Consider the following 19,188-nt stretch of genomic DNA (forward strand, 5'->3'; position numbering starts at 1 on the left):
TTCAACAGATGCTTCAGTGTGCCTAAAAAGATGTTACCTTGAATTCTAGAATTATTTCATGTTCACATGTACTGCTGAAATTCATGAACAAAGTATTTCAAACGCAATCCTTTCGAGTCCATTTAAATAAATGGTGCTCAAAGTAAAAAAAGAAACATGCTGTCAACAATTTGTACAAAGGTAACGGTGAAAAATATAATTTGATTACAAAAGAATTTAACACCACCTGTACACCACAGATAACGCTTTCCAAAAGATAAATTTATCACCATCCTCATTCAGTCATTCTGAGATGTTATCTCTCAATTCACAAAGCATGCATTTGCTGTGTACTTATATGCAATAATTAGTGTTTTTATAGTACTTCCTACTTTAGCGTGAACAGTTAAGATACTATACAGTGACTCAACTGAGATGAATGAGGGGGAAGTTTATGCATGTTATTTTAATGAAAAGATACTTTCCTTGTCTAGCTCCAAAAGAGCCAAGAAAGCTAAGTGATAAAAGCACCAGCTTAGACTCTTCTGAAGATAAATTCAGGCATTTTAATGTGCATCTCAGTAAAGCTACATGAATTTCCATGTAGGTTATTCATACATATTATGGCACTTGGACTCTCCTAACAGGTATTTAGTTACCTAGGACATCTAGGCTAAAAAAAGAAAAGGTCTGCTAAAATGAACCATTTCTGCAAGAAAACATTTCTGTCCCAACCTTCAAAACCCTTAATTTTCCTAGAAGTTGCACCAAAATACAATTGTTCATATTTCACATTATTTGAACAAGTTGCCTTTGACAATGATGTCATGTTAACTTTTAAGTTTCGCTTGCCAGTGATTTGGGTACACAAAGGAAGGCAATCTTACCCACTTTCAACAAACCAAGCTGTGTCCTGCTCCTTTGTATTTGTAACATGCAGTATTGATACTTGTGTATCCATTCTTTTGTTGGACTAAAGTCTTTGAAGTAATTACACATATTAAGAAAGAAGTCCAAATTTAATTAAAGGCGGCTTACAATGGTAGCTTTTTCTCCATGTAAGGCATTATTCTGACATCTACTGGCCTGGTATCCAACCATACATTTTAATACACTGCATTTGTTATTTAAAAGGAGCATATATATTAATCCAAAGATAACAACAGTTAAAGGAACACAAATGACATACATTTAAAACAGGTCCATGTGTTTTCATATAAATCTTGCAACCCTATCAGTATTTTGATAGGTTTCTATTGCTTTCTTAACTCATCTGAACTACTGTATATTATTAGGCTTTAATACAAGCAGCTTTGGGGAAAAAAGTTACATTTGGAAGGGAAAAGAAAGTTGTGACAAGTAAAAAAAAAATCCAAGAAGCTTTTTCTTTAAAAAAAAAAAATCTTTACTTGCAAAATTAAGCAGCATGCTATTTTGTGATTTATATTCGAATTTAAAAAGACTAATTAGACCGAAATAAAAATAAAAACCTAAAAATGGCAATTCTATAAATAATGAAAATTTTGATTTCACTAGACTTTAATGAAAAACATTTGGTAATTAAATACTTGCTACTGTTCATTACGTTGATGAACTTTGTTAGGGTTAAAACTGTAACAAAGTTCATCCTAAAACATTTTGCAATGCAAAATTATTTTCACTCGAGGAGTGTCTCAAATTGAATGCTAAGAATTACAAGCAATCTTCAGAAGCTGACACTCACATTCATAAAACTTTATACATCTTTTGGAACTAAGATATTTATACTACTAAAATCAAACATGCATCACTTCCCATACATTCTGGTATCATGATTTATATTACATTATGTAACACCATTCTTCTAAACAGCAGCAGTTTTATCATACGTTTGCTCCATTTTCTTTGGATTTCTGATCTTTATCTTCATTCTTCACAATATCCTTTAAAAGAAAAAAGGGAGAGGGTAACATGAATTCTAGAAGTGGTATTTCTCATGTGAACTGTAAAGCAGCATGAGACAACAACACTGTTTGGTGTCAACTTTAAATATTATGCGAACTGACAGCCTACTCCAGTTTAGTTATAAGCAATTTGTATTTCCAATATCTTCCTGAAAAATTGATGGGGCAGAAATTGAATGTGACCTAAGCACTTCTGAAAAGTACAAAAAACATCCCCAGAAGCCTCACTTTATAGTCTAAACGTTTGGGGGTTGTTGGGCTTCCCCCCCCGCCCCACACTGTTTTTTGTTTGTTTGTTTTTTTAAGAGTACATGAAAACAGTTTTTGCAAAGTGCATTAAATTAGGATAATAATTTACCGTAACAATTCAAACATAAAATACTTATATTGGTCAAAAGCCATCTGAAAACACCAGGCTTAGAAGACGTTTTCTTCTAAAAATACCAGACAGAATGAGCATGGCTATTTAACTGAGCTAAGAGCACGGCAAAAGAGGGTTATGCAGTGCCTTCAGCTCCGGGTTCTGGTGGAGTAGCAGGTCTACAACACCTAGTGAAGCACAGGACTGCATAACGACACTGATGACAGGTAGCTGCAAGGTATTGCCAGTTTAATAAGCTACAGTGACTTACATGATGCATCACTTGTATCCTACAAGGTGAGGGGAAAAAAAGGCAGCTCTAACATTTGTCAAGTTTTCTAGGTTGTTTTTTTTGTGTGTGTGGTTTTGTTTCATTTTTAGAGCTTTGGTAGATGCTATAGTGTCTTTTCAAAATAAATGTAGATAGAAGGAGAAGCAAGGCTCCCTCAGAGTACCAGTTTGCCACTCAGTAGCCTTCATAACCTACTTCTATTTCAGCCTTACTTAACAGGTCCCTACAGCATTCCTAGGGAATATGAAAGTATCTTTCTGTACAGGGATGGAAACGTTCTGGAGCATTATGCAGTTTGCTTAAAACTCATTTTACTGAAATACCCCCACATAAATTGAAATACTTAAGTTCTGCCTTGAAAAATTACTCCTAACTGATCAAACAGAAGAGCAGATTCGGACTGTTGGGGATGGACAAGATCAGGACAGGAAAACATTAAGATGGTTTGAGATTTCCATTAATTTTTATACATTTTAAAAAAAACATTTAAGTCAAGAACATGCATTTCATGCATGTCAATACATTTTACTTGTTTTCTTTAAATAATCTGTATTGCACTGAGCATCATATCTCTCTCTCTCTCTCCATGTTAAGATACTACTGCCCTCAGTTCATGTGAACATTTTTTATTCTGAAGTTTTTTTCTGATAATTCAGTCTACAGGAAGCGTGCATACAATAATCAAAATGGAATTAAACAATTCTAACCTGTTTAAGAACACTCTGTATTTCATCCATAACAGTAGCTAAATTTTTGATTGTCTTATTCAGCTGAACCTCAAATTGCAATTTTTTATCATCCGAAATCTTCAAATTTTCTTGCAGTTGGCCAAGGTCCTTTTTCACTTCTTTGAGCTCCGTAGATAGACTTTTGTTAGAATTCTCCAATTGTAGTATGGTCTTTTCATCCTCATCTTAGGGGAGGAGAAAGGGGGGGGGGGGAGGGGAAAGGGGGGGGGGGGGGCGCAGGGGAGAAAAAAGGTCAGTCAATTCTAACTACATTTGGAAGTCTTACATTCAACTTGAATAAAAAAGATAAAAGCATTTCAGCATGGTGACAATGATACTCAACAACAGTTGGTGTGCCAGTTCAAAAGGCTTGGGAAATAGAAAATAGAAAGTTTATGGTAAGCAAATAGCTAAGAAATTTACAACAGGAATATTACTCATTGGTTTATCTACTTAAAAAGTCTCAGTATCTTGCATCCATTTGAGTACCACCTTCAAAATAATGTCCCACCTGTTTTTTCTTCTAGTAACTGAAGCTTTTGTTCTATCTCTGCCCGCACTCTTTCACTCTTCTCCAGCTTCTGTAAAAGGCTCCCAACATCCACCATAGCTCCATTGTACACAATGAGGCCGACATTTTCTTCTATGGCTTTTGATTCTTGCTTTATAGTAGGCGATGGTAACAGTAATCTGTTTCCTGTATGAGATTAAGTAGCATTAGGAAATTATCATTCTGCAATTTTTCAGTTCTAGTGACCAACCTCAAAAACTTCTTGAGAACAAATTCCTAGAAGAATAAATATAGATTCAAGTTTGCTGGTCTATCCCACACATTCCTCTTCGCTCTCCTTACCCCAATTCCCACCCCCACCCACTCCCCAAAAAGAAGCATGCTCTTTCCTGACATTCTTCTATGCCTCCTTTCCGCAATAATTTGTCTTCAAAAATCAGGCTCTGTTGTACTACCTACAGCACTGATTCTCCTGACTGCAAGCCTGACTTGGAAGCCTGTAGTTTATGAACTGCCCAAGATTTAGTTTTAGAAGCTGGCAGGTTTCCTGCAGACCTGAATTAGTTTCTCCAAGAAAACAAGTATCTCAGAACTCTCATTACCATTCACACAAATGATTCTCTGGAAGTTTGTGCCATTAAAAAAAAAACCAAACACAAACCCCCCCACCTAACATATCTTCCTGTAGCTCTTCAGACTCTTCTTGATTTTCTTCATCTTTAGAAGTATCTGTTAGTCTTCTGTAAAAGCAAGATTCTCTAAGCACGACTTTATTAAGTAGCTTCTTGACCTAAAACACAGCCAGAGAAAGAAATATGGTGTTACTTAATACACAGACATTTTATTACCTAAACAAGAATGTTTTCACTTGGAAAACTTAGAGAAATTGCACAGCTTTTTGAATTTTAACATACTGGGGCTTAAAATGAAAACAAGCTAGCAAAGAGATACAATTTTGAGACAAAAGCTACATATACAATATGGGCATATTAAGAGCTGCAAACTTCAACTTTTCATTCCAAGACCATTTACAAAAGATTAAACTAGTATTTAATTGTAAGTATGAGTGGCTACATAACAATCAGGGTAAAGTACACAAGCAACAGCCTTTAGAAGGTAACCTGTATTCCTCCCACTTACAGCATTCCTATAATATTTTCAAAGAGATTTCTATTACTATACAAAACCTGAGCTCGTGACAGGTGTAGTCCAAGAGTGTACAGTATCTCCTCCATGTCCTTCTCCAGAAGATACCCACAATGACTTTGATCAAAATAAACGAAAGCCATCAGAAGATCCCTATTCACAGTTACCATCTGCGTCTTGTCTTTCTCCTACAGAAAATTCATTATGGTATCATTAGGAAGTTAAAATAGCATTTTCCCATCATCTACTAAAAACAAGTAAACTTTTCAGTTAACGTAAGTTTTCCTCTGTTCACTTTATTGTTACTTTCAGTTGAGTGATTAACATGATTAGCACGTACTTACTGAGCTCAAATATAATATAAGCAAGCTATTTAGGGCAAGTAATCTTTCAAATATTTAAAAGAATTACAGCACAATGGACAGTAACATCTGTTAGACACGCTTCCCTTTTCTTCATGCTAGTGTGTAACAAAATTTGAAGAATTAACCTAATTAAACAAGTAAGAGTAAACATCCCTTCTCCTCCCAATCAAATATTTTACTGAACAGTTGTTTTCCAAATGAAACACCCATAAACATGTAATGAATGAGCATCCAGCTCCCACAGCTACAGCAGTTCTGCAGTCTGTGTTTGCCCATTATTCCTATTCCTACATCTCCTCCCAATTTTTTTCTTCAAGGCAAAATAGAATCAGAAACGTGTTTTGTTCTTGCGTTTATAAGGAAAGTTTAAGCGTAACAAATCTAACTTAGGCTGTTCCTTAATCTGAACTGTGGAGGCAAGCTATTGGCCTCGGAACACAAAAAGCACCCATTTTACTGCAGGGAGATGTAAAAACATCACATAATTCCAAGCTTCACAATTTGAAAAGCCAGTTTATCAACCAAGCTAAGCTTCTGCTTCTCTTATGGAAGAGCACAGCAGTTGAAAATAATGGATAAAATAATCACATCTGCTGTCTCTTATGTGCACATACAGCATTAGTCCTCACGTCTTTCAGACAGATCAGTATCTTATGTAAAAAACTTTTTCCAACAGCTTCACCCAATGAACTTTAAAACTGTAAATGAAAGGAGGTTGTAAGCACCTTACCCAAAGCTGTCACATGTTCCCTAACTTCTATACACACTTAAAGTTTCAGTCCAGAAGTGCTGAAGGAATCAAGGAGTGTAAATAGGTCTTATAAGAAAATAAAGTTAAGCTCCAATTAGGACACCTCTCACAAGATTATATGTAGTTGTTAAGAAAGGTGTTAGTTACTTTATCTTTAGACGACCTCTCTTTACAATGCCTATTTCCCTCTCTTCTGTCCTCCCGTTTGTTCATTTCTTCTTCATCCCGGTCTGTAAAACAGAAAGAAAACTCAACATACCCACAGCAAACAATTGTGTAACTTATTTCAAAGTACACATGTTCATTAAAAAAGTGCACGTAAACTCCAAAATATCTGAAATAGTATTTCCGTAAAAAAACACAACACCAAAACCAAACAACAAATGGCATTTGAGTGAGTCCTGCCAGATTTTGATTTTTCTCTGGTCTTATTTTAACATAAGGCATTTGTCATTCCCTCCCCGCCGTGTTCCTTTCACACACACAGGATAGAAGAGTTGAAATAAATGCTAACTAGGCCAAATGAGTTCTGCGAACACCACTATCTATTTAAGTGGTGTGCAGGAAATTACCACAATTCTCCCTAATGAGGCTTGGCAGAGTCCGCATTCAAGTATGGTCACTCCTATGAGGACAAAATCAGTACTGTTTACTCTCAAATATTTTATATCCTAAAATCCCCATCAACTATATAATTAAAAGGACGTGTTTATACTCATGTCTGAGTGAGATATTACTGATCCTATGATTTAGATTCTCCACGAAGTTACAGATCACATCGCTTATTAGATATGAATTACAAACTGCAGGTTTTTCGTTTAAAGGTAGACAGTACAGTAAAACTAAACCTAAAATCAAGAGAGAAAGAAGAATATGACAACTGCAGGGACGGATTATGACATGCAGCTCTGTACCTCAGGTGCAAGTCTTTGGTCAGAGAATCATGTGCCAAGTTCAGCTTTAAGCTCACCTTTCTTGTGAGGAAAACTTTGGAAAAAACTATGTATCGCAACACTTGTCTAATTTTGCCAACATGTTTCTGAGAACCAACAGCTTTCTCCTGCACCTCCATGGCATGTTGGATTGTTCTCAGCAACTCTGACTGGGAACCGCACAAGGACAGATTATGGGAAGCAGCAGCGCTTGTACAGAACAGACAATCTCCGGGCACTCTCACAGCCAGACTGTGAGCAAATAAGAGTTATTTTAGAAACTACAGATTAGCATCGATTTTTTAAGCCTGGTGCAGTACTCTGCCAAAAATACAACTGAAAATGCTGGTTAGAAAATGCTAGGACTGCAACACCGAAGCAGTTCAAACCCACATCTCTAGCAAAAACTCTCCATAAAAGGACAAAAACCCCAAAGAAGTACAAACCAAAAAGCATACACCATGTCTTAACACCTTTCTGAATCTCTGAACAGAGAAAGAGGGCTACTGCTGCTCCCTGGAGACAGGAAAGTTCCCCAGCCCCTTATCCTCATTTCTTCAGGCAAACACCACTCCACCCAAACAGAAATCAACTCCTCATAACATCATGTAAAGAGGACCCCATGCTACATTCTGGCCTAATAAAAGCAGAATGACATTTCAGAACGGAGGAATAGGAAGTTAGGCACTTAAAAGTGGCTTGGTTTTTCAGAGGTGCTGAATACTCACATCTCCTACTGACTTCAATGGGAGTTGCGAGTGGTCTGCATTCTGAAAAAAATAAAACCACTTCTATATGCATGCCTTACTTTGAGTACCACAGCTAGTTTATATTAACTATGTTCATACAATGCCTAGCAGAAAGGCACTTACATTTTAAGTAGATCTGGTCAGAATTACTACAATAAAATTAGTTTAATAATGCAATTTCAAATTCTCTAGTTCCAATGCATTCTCCAGCTTGAAAGAACATATTCAGTGGCAATAAAAAAAAATTTCTGAAAGCCACAAAATTCTTAATTCAAAATACCTTCATCTTCATCTTCAGCATCTTCTGCCTCCATCGGGTCATATTCTTCTTGATTATTGTCATCTTCAGTTTCTTCTTCGTCTTTAGAATCATCTTTCCTTTTATCTTCCCTCTGTAAAATAAGTTCCTAACAATTTATCCAGTCAGAACTAAAAAACAGGGAAGTAAAAACCTCACTATCCTTCATTGAAAATTTGTATGTGTTTATACCTAGTCACTTAAAAACAAATACAAATCTATGCAATATAGCTGAATGTTAAAATACCCCCAATACCCCTGTAAAATCTTAAAATTACAGAGCATGATTGTAGTGTATTTAAATGGATCAACAAGTCAAAACAATTAACTAACATTACAAGACCTGAGCTTTCGAAAGCAATAAAGTAACATTCAAATAGAAACAGTTCAATATTGATCCAGACAGGATAGTACTTCATGAGCTAGCTGCAGACCTTCTTTTCCTCTCTATCTTCTTTTTTGTCTTTATCATCTCCAGATTTTCTCCTCTTCGGTTTTGGATCATCTGTTTCATCATCTTTTTCTTCTTTTTTTTCTTTTCTCTCATCTTTTTTGCTTTTTTTGTCTTTTTTGTCCTCCCTCTCTGGGAGAGAAATCAGTGCTTTGTAAATTCTGACACCAAAATCTCTCTGAAGCATTTCATTGAAGAGCTCTGCAAACAATGATACCTGCACGTAAAGAAGAATGAAGGGAGAACTGACCACAAGTTTTGGAACATATATTAAAAATTTGTACACAAATAATTATGAGGTGCGATATATCTTATCAACTTTCACCATGTCAGAATTTAATGTAGTCAGATTTCTTACTATCTGCTTTGAATATGGAAAACTTAAACAACTTTATAAAAATGTTTCTTTCCTGTACTGCAGTAGTTTAGGACCTAGACTAGCTGTATAAATTAGAAACTCAATTCCGTACCTGAAAACCTGCACATTTCTTCTGGATATCATACAGCGACTATATCGCTATTCTAAACCATGTACCAAAGATCGGACAAGTTCTTCTAGCTATTGCACAAAGAAACTAACTTATTTAAGTTTCATTTTGCTGCGTTATCCGCTATCATACGCTTTTAGAATTTAAGAATACTGCAGATATCACACAGAATTAAAAAGAAACTAGAATGGCTAACTGTAAGTAGGTAGCTAAATTACCTCAAAGGAATGTTCTTTATTATCTTCTAATCTATAGTCCAGAAGAACACTAAGAGACATAATGCTACAGTCAAACTTTCCACTCTTTGCTGCCCAGTTAGGATGTACAATGATTGCTGGTTCATCAGGCAAGATGTATCGTCTCTCCCGCCTCTGACGTTCCATTTCTTCTTGACGTTTTCTTTCCTCTTCCTAAAAAAGAGGCAAAAAAATAACATACTGCATATCCCAATGCTGAAGTTTCAGCCTATGTATTCATTTTTAGGATTCACTACTTTAAAGAAAGTGAAGGAAAGCCTAAGCTGCTGAATGCAATGCGGAAGACAGGAGTCACAGACCAGAATTTCCAGAACGCATACTGTGTCCACTGCCAACACTCACCTAAGACGACCAGAAACTTGAGCAACACAAAGCAGGACATGCAGTGTCGTTTAACACGCAGAGCAACGAGCACCTTACAGCTATCTTATGGTGCTTACTGCAGCACGTTTACTCGACATTGGAAGGACTCAGGCTAGTTCACTTCAAGAAATGGCAAGCAAGCTAGGAAAAGGAGTCAAAGATCCTGAGGGGCCTTTTGTATGTTTAGGGGTGTTTTTAGAACTGTACAGTAAGCTGTCTTATTTCTTATGTAGGAAGTGTAAAGGCTTTTGTGCATCATCTTCACAAAGATACCCAACACAGCTTTAGCAATTACTGGATAACAATTTACTGAGCTCTATTACAGGAAATGCAGTATCTATAGATACAACTGATGCAAATCAAAGAAAAGTTTAAAAAAGGTAAAATACCAAGCAGCTTACTGATTGTCAAGAGAGAAATATTAAAGTCTTATGAGTCTAGAAAAAAAGAGTCATGGCAGAGCTTATGCTTTTTAAAAAAGCAAGCACAAATCAAATCTCCTTCCCCTAAAAGAAAGCTGTGGCAAGAAACCCCAAGGTAGCTGAAGCCCATCCATGCTGTTGGAGAAGGTAGCAGCTGACAGAATTAGCAAGCCCATCCCTCAACAAGATATATAAAATTTCAAATCATCCCATCTTGGTTAGCAGGTAAGAATACAAAAAAAGGCAGGTTTAAAAGCAACTAAGACAGAATACATTCTCCAGACACGCCCCTTTTCTATGGTTGAGCTTTGTTTGGCCTTATTGCACAGATCTCATTTATCCTCATGAAAGCTCAACAGACTAAATAGTACTGAAAATACCAACTGCAAAACTGAGAAACTTCAATACACAGGAATTTTATCCAAAAGCAAAAATAAAAGCTTCATAAAAGGGTAACAAACATAAGAAAACCATTAGCCATGTGGAGAAACTGGACAGTTTGAGACACTATAACCTTTTACAGACATGAAGCTGCCCTCCTCCCATTTCCCCGATAACTCCCTAAGGCGTGTACACTCCTAAAAGCCAGTATAACTAAGCAGAAGCTTTTCAAGTAGGTTTAAGAAGTTAAGGTCTTGTTAAGTGTGTTCACCTGTTCTTGAGCATAGTTTTTCCCAAGAGTTTGGCATTTATTTTTCCTTACGTTTAAGGTCTGACATTAATTCACACACCCTTAGTGCAGTTTCAACTGACTTTGCTGATACGAAGAAATTCAAAACTTGCCAAAATTTCATTCCAATTCAGCAGCTCCAGTTACAGCAAGAGTTCCCAGTACAGTCACCAGAGAACTACAAAATCCCAACACAACTAGCCATATTCCTACACTTTTTATACTTATATAGTTATATAATTTTTTACATAATATTTATGTATTTATGTATATTTATTAAGACTCAAACCAAATATGTCCAAAACCTAACCTCTTTGTCATCTTCAGATTTCCTATCCTCCTCCTCTTCCTCTTCTTTCTCAGACTTCTCTAGCTCCTTTTGCTCTTCTTTTTGCTCCTCTACTTTCAGCTGCTTTGTCAGTCGAGCTATCAACTGAGATTTCAGTCCTTTAGAGCTAAGGGTTCGACTTTCTAATTCTTTGCGAAGGTCATTTACCTGGTAAATAAAAGCTCTGTAAGTGGTATCAACCAGTGACATTGCAATACATGCGATTAGCAGAAAAGGTGAAGTAAAAATTAAGAGCACTGAAAAAGTCAACTGTATTTTTTAGATCTGTATTGAAAACCACTAGTATTTACTGATAATAAGACATATTAAAGTTCTGTTTTTAAAGAAACCCTTTTGTGGGACTTTTCACAGGGGCAGGAATTTTATTACAGTAAAATAGTTTATTATTCCTTTCAAGGAAACTTTTTATTATGCCTCCTGACATATTTCTTTGTAATTATTGCCTTTTTAAACTACCATTAAAGTATTTTAGACCTCACATTTTTAATGCACGTAGCTACAACCAGATTGCAGAACTTTCATTTTCCATTTAATGTATCATGTGTGACACACTGTAATTGTACAAAATTCAAAAGTTCAGAATAGTTTCTATTAGCTGTATTCACTTCTTAAAATCAGGAGTCACACTTGCATACTGCGATATCACATCTAGTATCTAGAAAAGAAGCAAGGAAGATAAAACACAACGGAAGTTTTTTTTCTCAGTTAAGGGAATATATGGCTGTATTTTGGGCTGTGCCTTAAAAATGAAGACGTACAACGGAATCAAATTTTAAGAAAAGCATTAGCTACCTTCATTGTCTTTGGATCCAGTTTAGACCAGTGCGTAGGTGTAGAGATCTCTTTAGCTTCCCCATCATCCTTTTCCTCTTCATCCTGACAAATAAAATTTAGAAATTATCATTCAGAAAGCTTGAAAGCATTTAAGTTATTTTTTAAATTCTGTTGCTGATCTGTGCAAGGTCACAACTGTTTCAGATAGTCTTCTCCTAAAGTTATTATTTAGACAAGTTCACACACACATTCTACCACTTTATAAATGATCACAGTGCCACTCAGCCAATACAAGCCAGATCTCTGGAACACAAAAGGGTGATAAGCAACACCACAAAGAATATTGGGGTTACACAGACACTGCTGGTCTCCATTAACCACACAGTGTGTGATCTTCCCCCAGATTTTAAATCCCCAAAATTACTCTTTGTTCAGTCAGACCTTCCCTTATTCCAAGATGTTGATCAGTCACATGGCCTGAAATTCAGATGTTTCAGACTAGTGTTTGTTCAGTTTCAAACACCACAATTAGAACTGGCCACAAGAGAGAATTTAGCAATTTTAGAAAATGGCAAAATGTTTCAAGACAGCTATTCATAAACTGCATCTCACTCAACAACTGGTCCCAGATTCCAGCAACTACGTCTATGGTAAAAAATTTTCTGCGCATCATAAGCACAATTTAATTCCATTTGTGATATCAACATACACATTTAAAGTTAGTGAACTAGCTGAAATAAAAATAAAAAACAACATTCACTACACTGCTGAAAGCTGGTTTACCAGTCATTGTTACCAGTTATGTTCCTCCTATGTATGTATGTTGTGTAGTATGTGGTGTGCATTTTGTGCCTGTGTTCCTGTGCCTGTGAGAAGCAGAAATAGAAAAAGGGATTAGCGTTCAGTGCCTGTTCTCCATCAGCCTCCTTGCGTTCACCCTGAAGCTTCTCGACCAGCTGCTGCTTGTATCCTCGGGAGAGGGTTTCCCACTCTGAGCGGGTGGGAAGGCAATGCCAAACATCCGGGAAAAATAAAACCACTGTCTCCACATGAGCTGGAACTGTACGCCCCTTGTGGGTCTCCTCAGGGCGATGGTAGCGAATCTCTGCAAAACGGTACCTGTTGCAAGGGAAGAAGCATGTTGGAAAAAAAATTCTACAATACATTTTAAAGAGCCTAGATCACTTGTAGCACATCAAGTAAAGAAACTTTGCTGCAAGACCTCGAAGTTTATCTAAAGAAAAAAATTATGGAAGCCATATTTTCTCTTTCAGTACATGTGTAAAAAAGGTGTCACAATTGAAAAGGAGGAAAACCAACAAAATTCTTTTTACATAACTTGTTCTTTACAACACGTAAAGGGTTTAACGTGCAAATAGAAGCTGCTGAAGCACTTTAAATTTAGCAAACAACAGGCTTTCCTGGTATTAGTAAAACCGCAATGAGTGTTAAACACAGGACAAAAACTCCTCAAGAGAAAATATGGCTATATAACGAACGGCTATTTATTTATAACAAAAGAACAATGAAATGAAGTTCTCTTGACGATCTTCTCCAGCTATGCACAAAATGAAAAATATTTTCAATGCACATTCATTAAAAAATTACAGCATAACATGTCAAAATAAATCCAGAGTTTTTAATTAGTTCTTAATGCAGTATTCAGCACAGTTGGCACCAATCAAGCTTATTACAAAACAGAACAGCCTTTGAGTAGTTTACCTGCACTACCAAGAGCAGCCGACAAAGAAAAAGAGGTTTTTCCAGTTTATTTTTAAGCTCCTGGTAACAGACAAGTATTTCTACAGTGTACTTTGCAGTACAGTACTTACCATTGTGTGCACACACTTAAGTCAATCCCTGTAAGAGCCTTGCAACAACGAATAGCCGTCTTTATCAGCACGGAAGGGTCCTTTTCTGGATCAGGTCCATCCAGTGATGGGGACCAGTGTCCTCCAATAGCCATGGCTTCATCTTTGCCTTTCATACCCACTAAAAACTAGACAAAAAGAGTCTTCTGAATGTTCCCCTGCTAGGGGTAAAGAGTCATTTTCCCAAAGCGCAAAGAATATTTCATAGCGCACGCACACACTGAAATCCATGAGTAAACTGTCACATTATTTTGAAATCTGAAAATGAAAGTCAGTCAAGAAAGAGTTCAGTTATTTTTTTCCACAGACTATTTCAGAAATGGAATAGGTTTAAAACATCATCACTCATTCTTGTTTGCAAGACTTTCCATCAAGTTATTGGTACAGGCTTGTTCCTTTGCAATTAAAAGCTGTCTAACACAAAAAGACAAACCGATACTAATTTAAACAGTGTCTTAGAGGTTTATAGAGGTTCCTGCTTAAAAGTGATAAAGCAAAGCTACAAACGGTATGACCACAAGAGCATTATATCTATAACTTCAAGTACTCCCATTGGCTCTAAGATGATGGAGTTTAATCGGAAAACAAGTCTGCGTTGTCCTGAAACACCATAGCACTTACAGGCTGTTCAGTTTAACAATAGCTAGTACAACGGTTAGTTAACTGTTGCTTCATTTGTATTCTCTTCAGAGCTGAACCCTTAAAAAAGATCTAAGTGCTTGTAAAAAAAAGACGAACAAAGTTAATTATATAAATAAGTTTCTCCAAATATCTATTGTTTGAGTTTGACTAAGTTGAAGAAAGCAATAAATATGAACAGCAGTCAAGATGGAGCTCCTATAAACTGGAAAAAGAATTGACATATAAAGCAGATCTCTTCAGAGGAAAAATGAAGCCTACAAACTCCTCCCTTATCGACAAATATTTTAAAGCTCTGTAACCAACCTTTATTGCCAAAAGTGTCTGGCATTGAAGCATATTTACCTTTACAAGTCTAGCAGGATGCTGAAATCCGTCACGAAGTTCTTGGGGATCTTCAGCCAGAGCGCATGACTTGTGATAGAGATCTTCCATACTAGGACTAGCCATCAACATCACCTGTTGTGCAAGTCAGATCAGCCTTGTGAAGGTCTCCCATTATGACTGGTAAACAATGACCACAACTTGCAAACACATACATACCAGTACTTTTTCCTTAATGTCACAAAAAAGATCAGAAAAAGTAAAGGTAAAATAAAATTGTAGAAGTGAGTGTTAAATTGTCTGCCAAGGACCCATTTCCCTCTGTCCCATATGGATGCAATGCGTGATCTTATTAAAGAAAACCAAATCAACTGAAAGCATATGAAAGCAACATGCTTCGCATATCGTTGCTATATGCCACACGTCCTATCTCAAGAAGCACACTGAGTACATTTCTTGTTTCAGTAACTGACTCCTTCCATTTTGTCACAATCACAAGAGAACTGACCAACATATTCATCTACATCTGTAGCATCCCATTAGCCCAGTCAAACCTAACAAGGTTGCTTGATAACCTAAACAGCTTACTATTACGAAACAGGATGCTATTCCTCAGTTACTGAATGTATTTTGAAGCGTAACCTTCTGAAAGAGTTCTTGCTCTGCATCAACAGACTGAGAAAACCAGTACATCTGATATGTGAGCCAAGGCTTCAAAGTTTTTATACACAGAAGGCAAGTAAAGTTCAGTCTTTCAGAAATAGAGGGTTAAAGACAGTTTTGTTTCTAAACCTGTCTTTAACATCAAGTACTTCTAAAAGAGATTGACCTAGAAATCTCAGATCTATTTTAATGAAAGAGCTTTCAAATGGAACATGTTTTAGGAAGACACTGACACAGAGGTCTTTTATACATCATTACAGCCCTTGATGCAGCATTTTTTGACATTCAGATAATCCAAATATGGTCAATCTACTTTCAACAAAATAATACAATATTGAGATGAATCTGAAAGAAGAAAGGAAGAAGACATCACTAAACAGAAGAGCACAAACTGCACAAAAAGGACCCGTGAGGGAAGAAAAGGGCTCCGTTAACTGTCCAGAATGAATTGCCTAAGAAATACATTCAGAGATCTTTCAGGAGCTGGTTTGCTTTCCTATAATCTGATCAGTGTGACTGGGTGCAGAGAATGAAAAAAAAGACACCTCAGTAAAAATAAGATTTAGGACAACTCTAATAACAGAAAAAAAACAAACTGAATTTCAGTCATGATTCTTCAAACTCTACATACTAGCCCTTTACTGAAAAGTTTAAAATGCTGTATTTTGCTCAAATCACTGTAGAATATTTTCAGTTCAGTTACATTCACTTATTCACCCTACTGGTAAAAAAAAAAATTCTAATGAATAGTCATAATACTGGAAACCCATACAAACCTTTGCACTGTACAGATGATCAGCATCGGGTGGGTCAAGGACAGCAGCGTTTTTGTCTATAGGATCTACTTCTCTATGCATTACGTAGAAATTACAGTAGTTTCCCAGCTGAAATGGTCTAGACATAGGAAAAGCATCCACCCATGTAAATTGAGCATCAAAGAAATCGCTTGGGATATACAAGTTCTGGTAACGCCTCCTCAGCTCCATCATATCACAGCTACGGCTGAAATAAACAACATTAGTTGAAAGATACAGCAATAAAAGAACCATTTAAGAAGCACATAATTAAAAGGTATATTAATAGGAAATACAACCATTGTGTATTTAATACTATATATATATCTAAAATTTAAAGAGAAACATTCTTAAATTAGAGAGTCGTGGATTAAAGTTTAAAAAGAAGTTAACTACCAAACACTCCCCTGATAAAGGTGCCTGCGTATTAGGGAGTATTTATTAAACAACAGTGTTACAAAGGTTATTTTGCAGTAGCATTTGAAAATATAATAATCTAGAAAAAGTTTGTCATACAAGGTTCTCAGCCATTACATATTTGACCTTTAAGATTGTCATTTAACACTCGCTACACACACGTGGGTTGACAATGCTCACAGTCACAGTAATCGGCGCCCACATTTAAGGTGAGACATAGGCAAACATCTGGCACCATAAACATACCAGTCCAATGAAAACTTGGAGAACTGAACCGTGTAACGTGGAACAACACGTCGCGGTCTTCGAGGCGACCTCTCTCTCTCTCGTCTAGGTGATCTCTCTCTGGACCGTTTTCTCTGGGGTGATCTTTCCCGGGACCTACGTCTCTCTCGTTCTCTTTCACGACTTTAAAAACGCATACAAGACACAAATATTTTTGCATGCTGATTAACATGAAAAGCTTTCTAGCATAACAGAAGCTAGACTTGTCAGAGACGACGCAGAAAAAGGAGAGAAGTTCCTCATTGTTTCAGTACATTTGTCTCTTTACAAGAGAGACTGTATCCAATTCCTTCATTTCACACAGAAAGAACTCTTCACCGATATCTAATGGTAAAGCCACTTGTGTGTATCACTGACTCACTCTGGAGCAAGCAGCTCAGCTCTGAAGACAGGGCTTTACAGAATGCTTTGATTATAGTCTAGTCTGCTACGACATACCTCCTGTCATCTTTTCGGTTTGGCATAGGGTCTCCTCCTCTGTCATTCCTCCCAGAAAATCTGGATGGTGGGTCTAATCTTCGAGCTGGTTGAGGCTGTGAAACTAGACGAACAGGGGGCTGTAACAAACCACCTGAAACAGTAATTTGCAAGATGAATACATAATAGGGTTTGCTTTACAAACACTGTTGATTTACAGTTGCTTCACTGGTGTATATTTTCTAAACTAACTCTAGAGTCAAATGAATCTACTGATTAATAACACCCACCCCAAGAAACTCGAGACCTATGCTCTTCTTCACTGATACAAACTGAGACCCTAATATTTATTTTAAAAAGTGAAATTCGTTTAAAAGCATCTTCTTAAGATGTAAGCTGATGTAATCTAAGCACATAGAAGTTATCACCGTAAATATCTAAGCCTTTTCTTGTAAAAGTAATTTGTTTAAAGATAGATATACTACCTACTCATTGAACTAAAGAAAATCTAGAACTTATTTTTGAGGCTATTCATAGGTGAAAACAATTAGCTTCCTGAAAAATTATTCTTAGATCTATTTATGATACTGCTGTATTAATCCCCCAACACATAGTTTTGCTGTCTCAAGACATTTAACCAACTGATGGGAAATGAAGCAAACGTTACTAAACACTGATGAACAGCTAGGACTATATTAGATTGTAATAAGCGTTTATCCGACAGCTCTGCTTAGGCAATAGCTTAAGATCTTCTCCCCTTGCTGCTACTGCAGGTAATATGACAGTGTCCCAATTTTATCTTCTTATCAATTCTACTACGGATTCTTCAGCCACTCAAAATTTAAGTGACCCCACAACCACCTTTGTTTTACATTTGCCATGTTTGGCTGTGCTTCTCCTCTCAAATGCCAACTTGGTTAACAAATAAATAAAAGACAAATATAGAAACAACAGTTTTAACAACACAATTGTGCGAAACCCGCAGAAGATGCTGAAGAACTACGCTGACATTAATACTTTCAACTCCCCAACTTGTTCTGTGAAAGTGTCAGAATAAAAAATTACACTGAATCTGCTTTCAGATTATTAAATCTTCGTTATGAACAGAAGTCCATCGCGATCTCAAAAAGCAGGTGATTCTTGAGCTATTGCAGGCAATGCGCCTTGCACATAGCTGTAGGAAGATGCATATTCAAGTTGAAAATTCTTTAGGGTCCTTTCCATAGTATTTCAACTACTGCTTCAGTCTTCTGACTAACAAAAGAAAGTAATAATCACACACTAAGCACCAGAAGGACTACAAAAAACTTTGTACACTGAAGGAAGCACCTTTTTGCTGTGGCTGCTGCAGTAATGGCTGAGGCTGTGTCTGAAGCAAAGGTGTGATTGAAGCTGCTGATATCTGTGCCTGCAACAAGGACTGAGGCTGCGGCTGTGCCTGAACACTGAATGCAGTCTGCTGTGCAATGGGCTGAAGAACTGCCGGAGGTGTCTTCAGTAACGGCTGAGCTTGCGTCTGGTTCTAGCAGTAGAAGAGAAAACGAGTGAGCTTGAAAGTGAGTGAGCTTGAACCAGAAGCAGTCAGTAAAAGTTAGACTGGGTAACCCCATATACCTGATTTGGAAGTGTCTGGATCCTTTGTGCATTCCATTTGAATGGCATATTAGGATTGTAAGTAGCTTCTACCAAAACTCTGTCACCCACCTGAGGTGTCTTTCCTTTAACAGCACTGCAAACATTACAGAAAACGTATTGTGAGAGTCTTATTTAGCTAGTTTTACATTTGCAAGTTACATTTAGAGTTGAGAGAAAGCAGATAAAGTTCATTAAGAAAAGCTTTTAGGAAGAGCATCCACCCCCAAATTCAGTGAAAGTACTATATGCTTCAGTTCAAAGTATGCACAAGAATTTAATTCCCGTCTTTGGCCCCAAAACAGAAATTCCCTACA

At 36.8% G+C, this 19,188-nt stretch overlaps 1 protein-coding gene across 2 annotated transcripts in view; it reads right to left on the minus strand.

The window, feature by feature from the left end:
* Nucleotides 1-1,560: 1,560 nt before the first annotated feature.
* The window catches only part of CCAR1 (cell division cycle and apoptosis regulator 1), a 27,099-nt gene continuing 9,471 nt past the window's right edge, over nucleotides 1,561-19,188 (minus strand). For both annotated transcript variants that reach the window (XM_010291483.1, XM_010291482.1), the window contains 19 exons: nucleotides 18,854-18,968; nucleotides 18,569-18,761; nucleotides 17,261-17,393; nucleotides 16,784-16,945; nucleotides 16,103-16,328; nucleotides 14,685-14,798; nucleotides 13,662-13,828; nucleotides 12,738-12,948; nucleotides 11,848-11,931; nucleotides 11,017-11,202; nucleotides 9,213-9,404; nucleotides 8,490-8,723; nucleotides 8,038-8,149; nucleotides 6,224-6,306; nucleotides 5,002-5,148; nucleotides 4,484-4,604; nucleotides 3,815-4,000; nucleotides 3,283-3,488; nucleotides 1,561-1,901 (listed from right to left, as the gene is read on the minus strand). In XM_010291483.1, coding sequence (XP_010289785.1) covers nucleotides 1,842-1,901; nucleotides 3,283-3,488; nucleotides 3,815-4,000; nucleotides 4,484-4,604; nucleotides 5,002-5,148; nucleotides 6,224-6,306; nucleotides 8,038-8,149; nucleotides 8,490-8,723; nucleotides 9,213-9,404; nucleotides 11,017-11,202; nucleotides 11,848-11,931; nucleotides 12,738-12,948; nucleotides 13,662-13,828; nucleotides 14,685-14,798; nucleotides 16,103-16,328; nucleotides 16,784-16,945; nucleotides 17,261-17,393; nucleotides 18,569-18,761; nucleotides 18,854-18,968 — 2,932 coding nt within the window. In that variant the 3' untranslated portion in view covers nucleotides 1,561-1,841. The remainder of the gene's footprint in view (nucleotides 1,902-3,282; nucleotides 3,489-3,814; nucleotides 4,001-4,483; nucleotides 4,605-5,001; nucleotides 5,149-6,223; nucleotides 6,307-8,037; nucleotides 8,150-8,489; nucleotides 8,724-9,212; nucleotides 9,405-11,016; nucleotides 11,203-11,847; nucleotides 11,932-12,737; nucleotides 12,949-13,661; nucleotides 13,829-14,684; nucleotides 14,799-16,102; nucleotides 16,329-16,783; nucleotides 16,946-17,260; nucleotides 17,394-18,568; nucleotides 18,762-18,853; nucleotides 18,969-19,188) is intronic.

Source organism: Phaethon lepturus, unplaced genomic scaffold (assembly GCF_000687285.1).
Source record: "Phaethon lepturus isolate BGI_N335 unplaced genomic scaffold, ASM68728v1 scaffold39107, whole genome shotgun sequence".
Classification (NCBI taxonomy): domain Eukaryota; kingdom Metazoa; phylum Chordata; class Aves; order Phaethontiformes; family Phaethontidae; genus Phaethon; species Phaethon lepturus.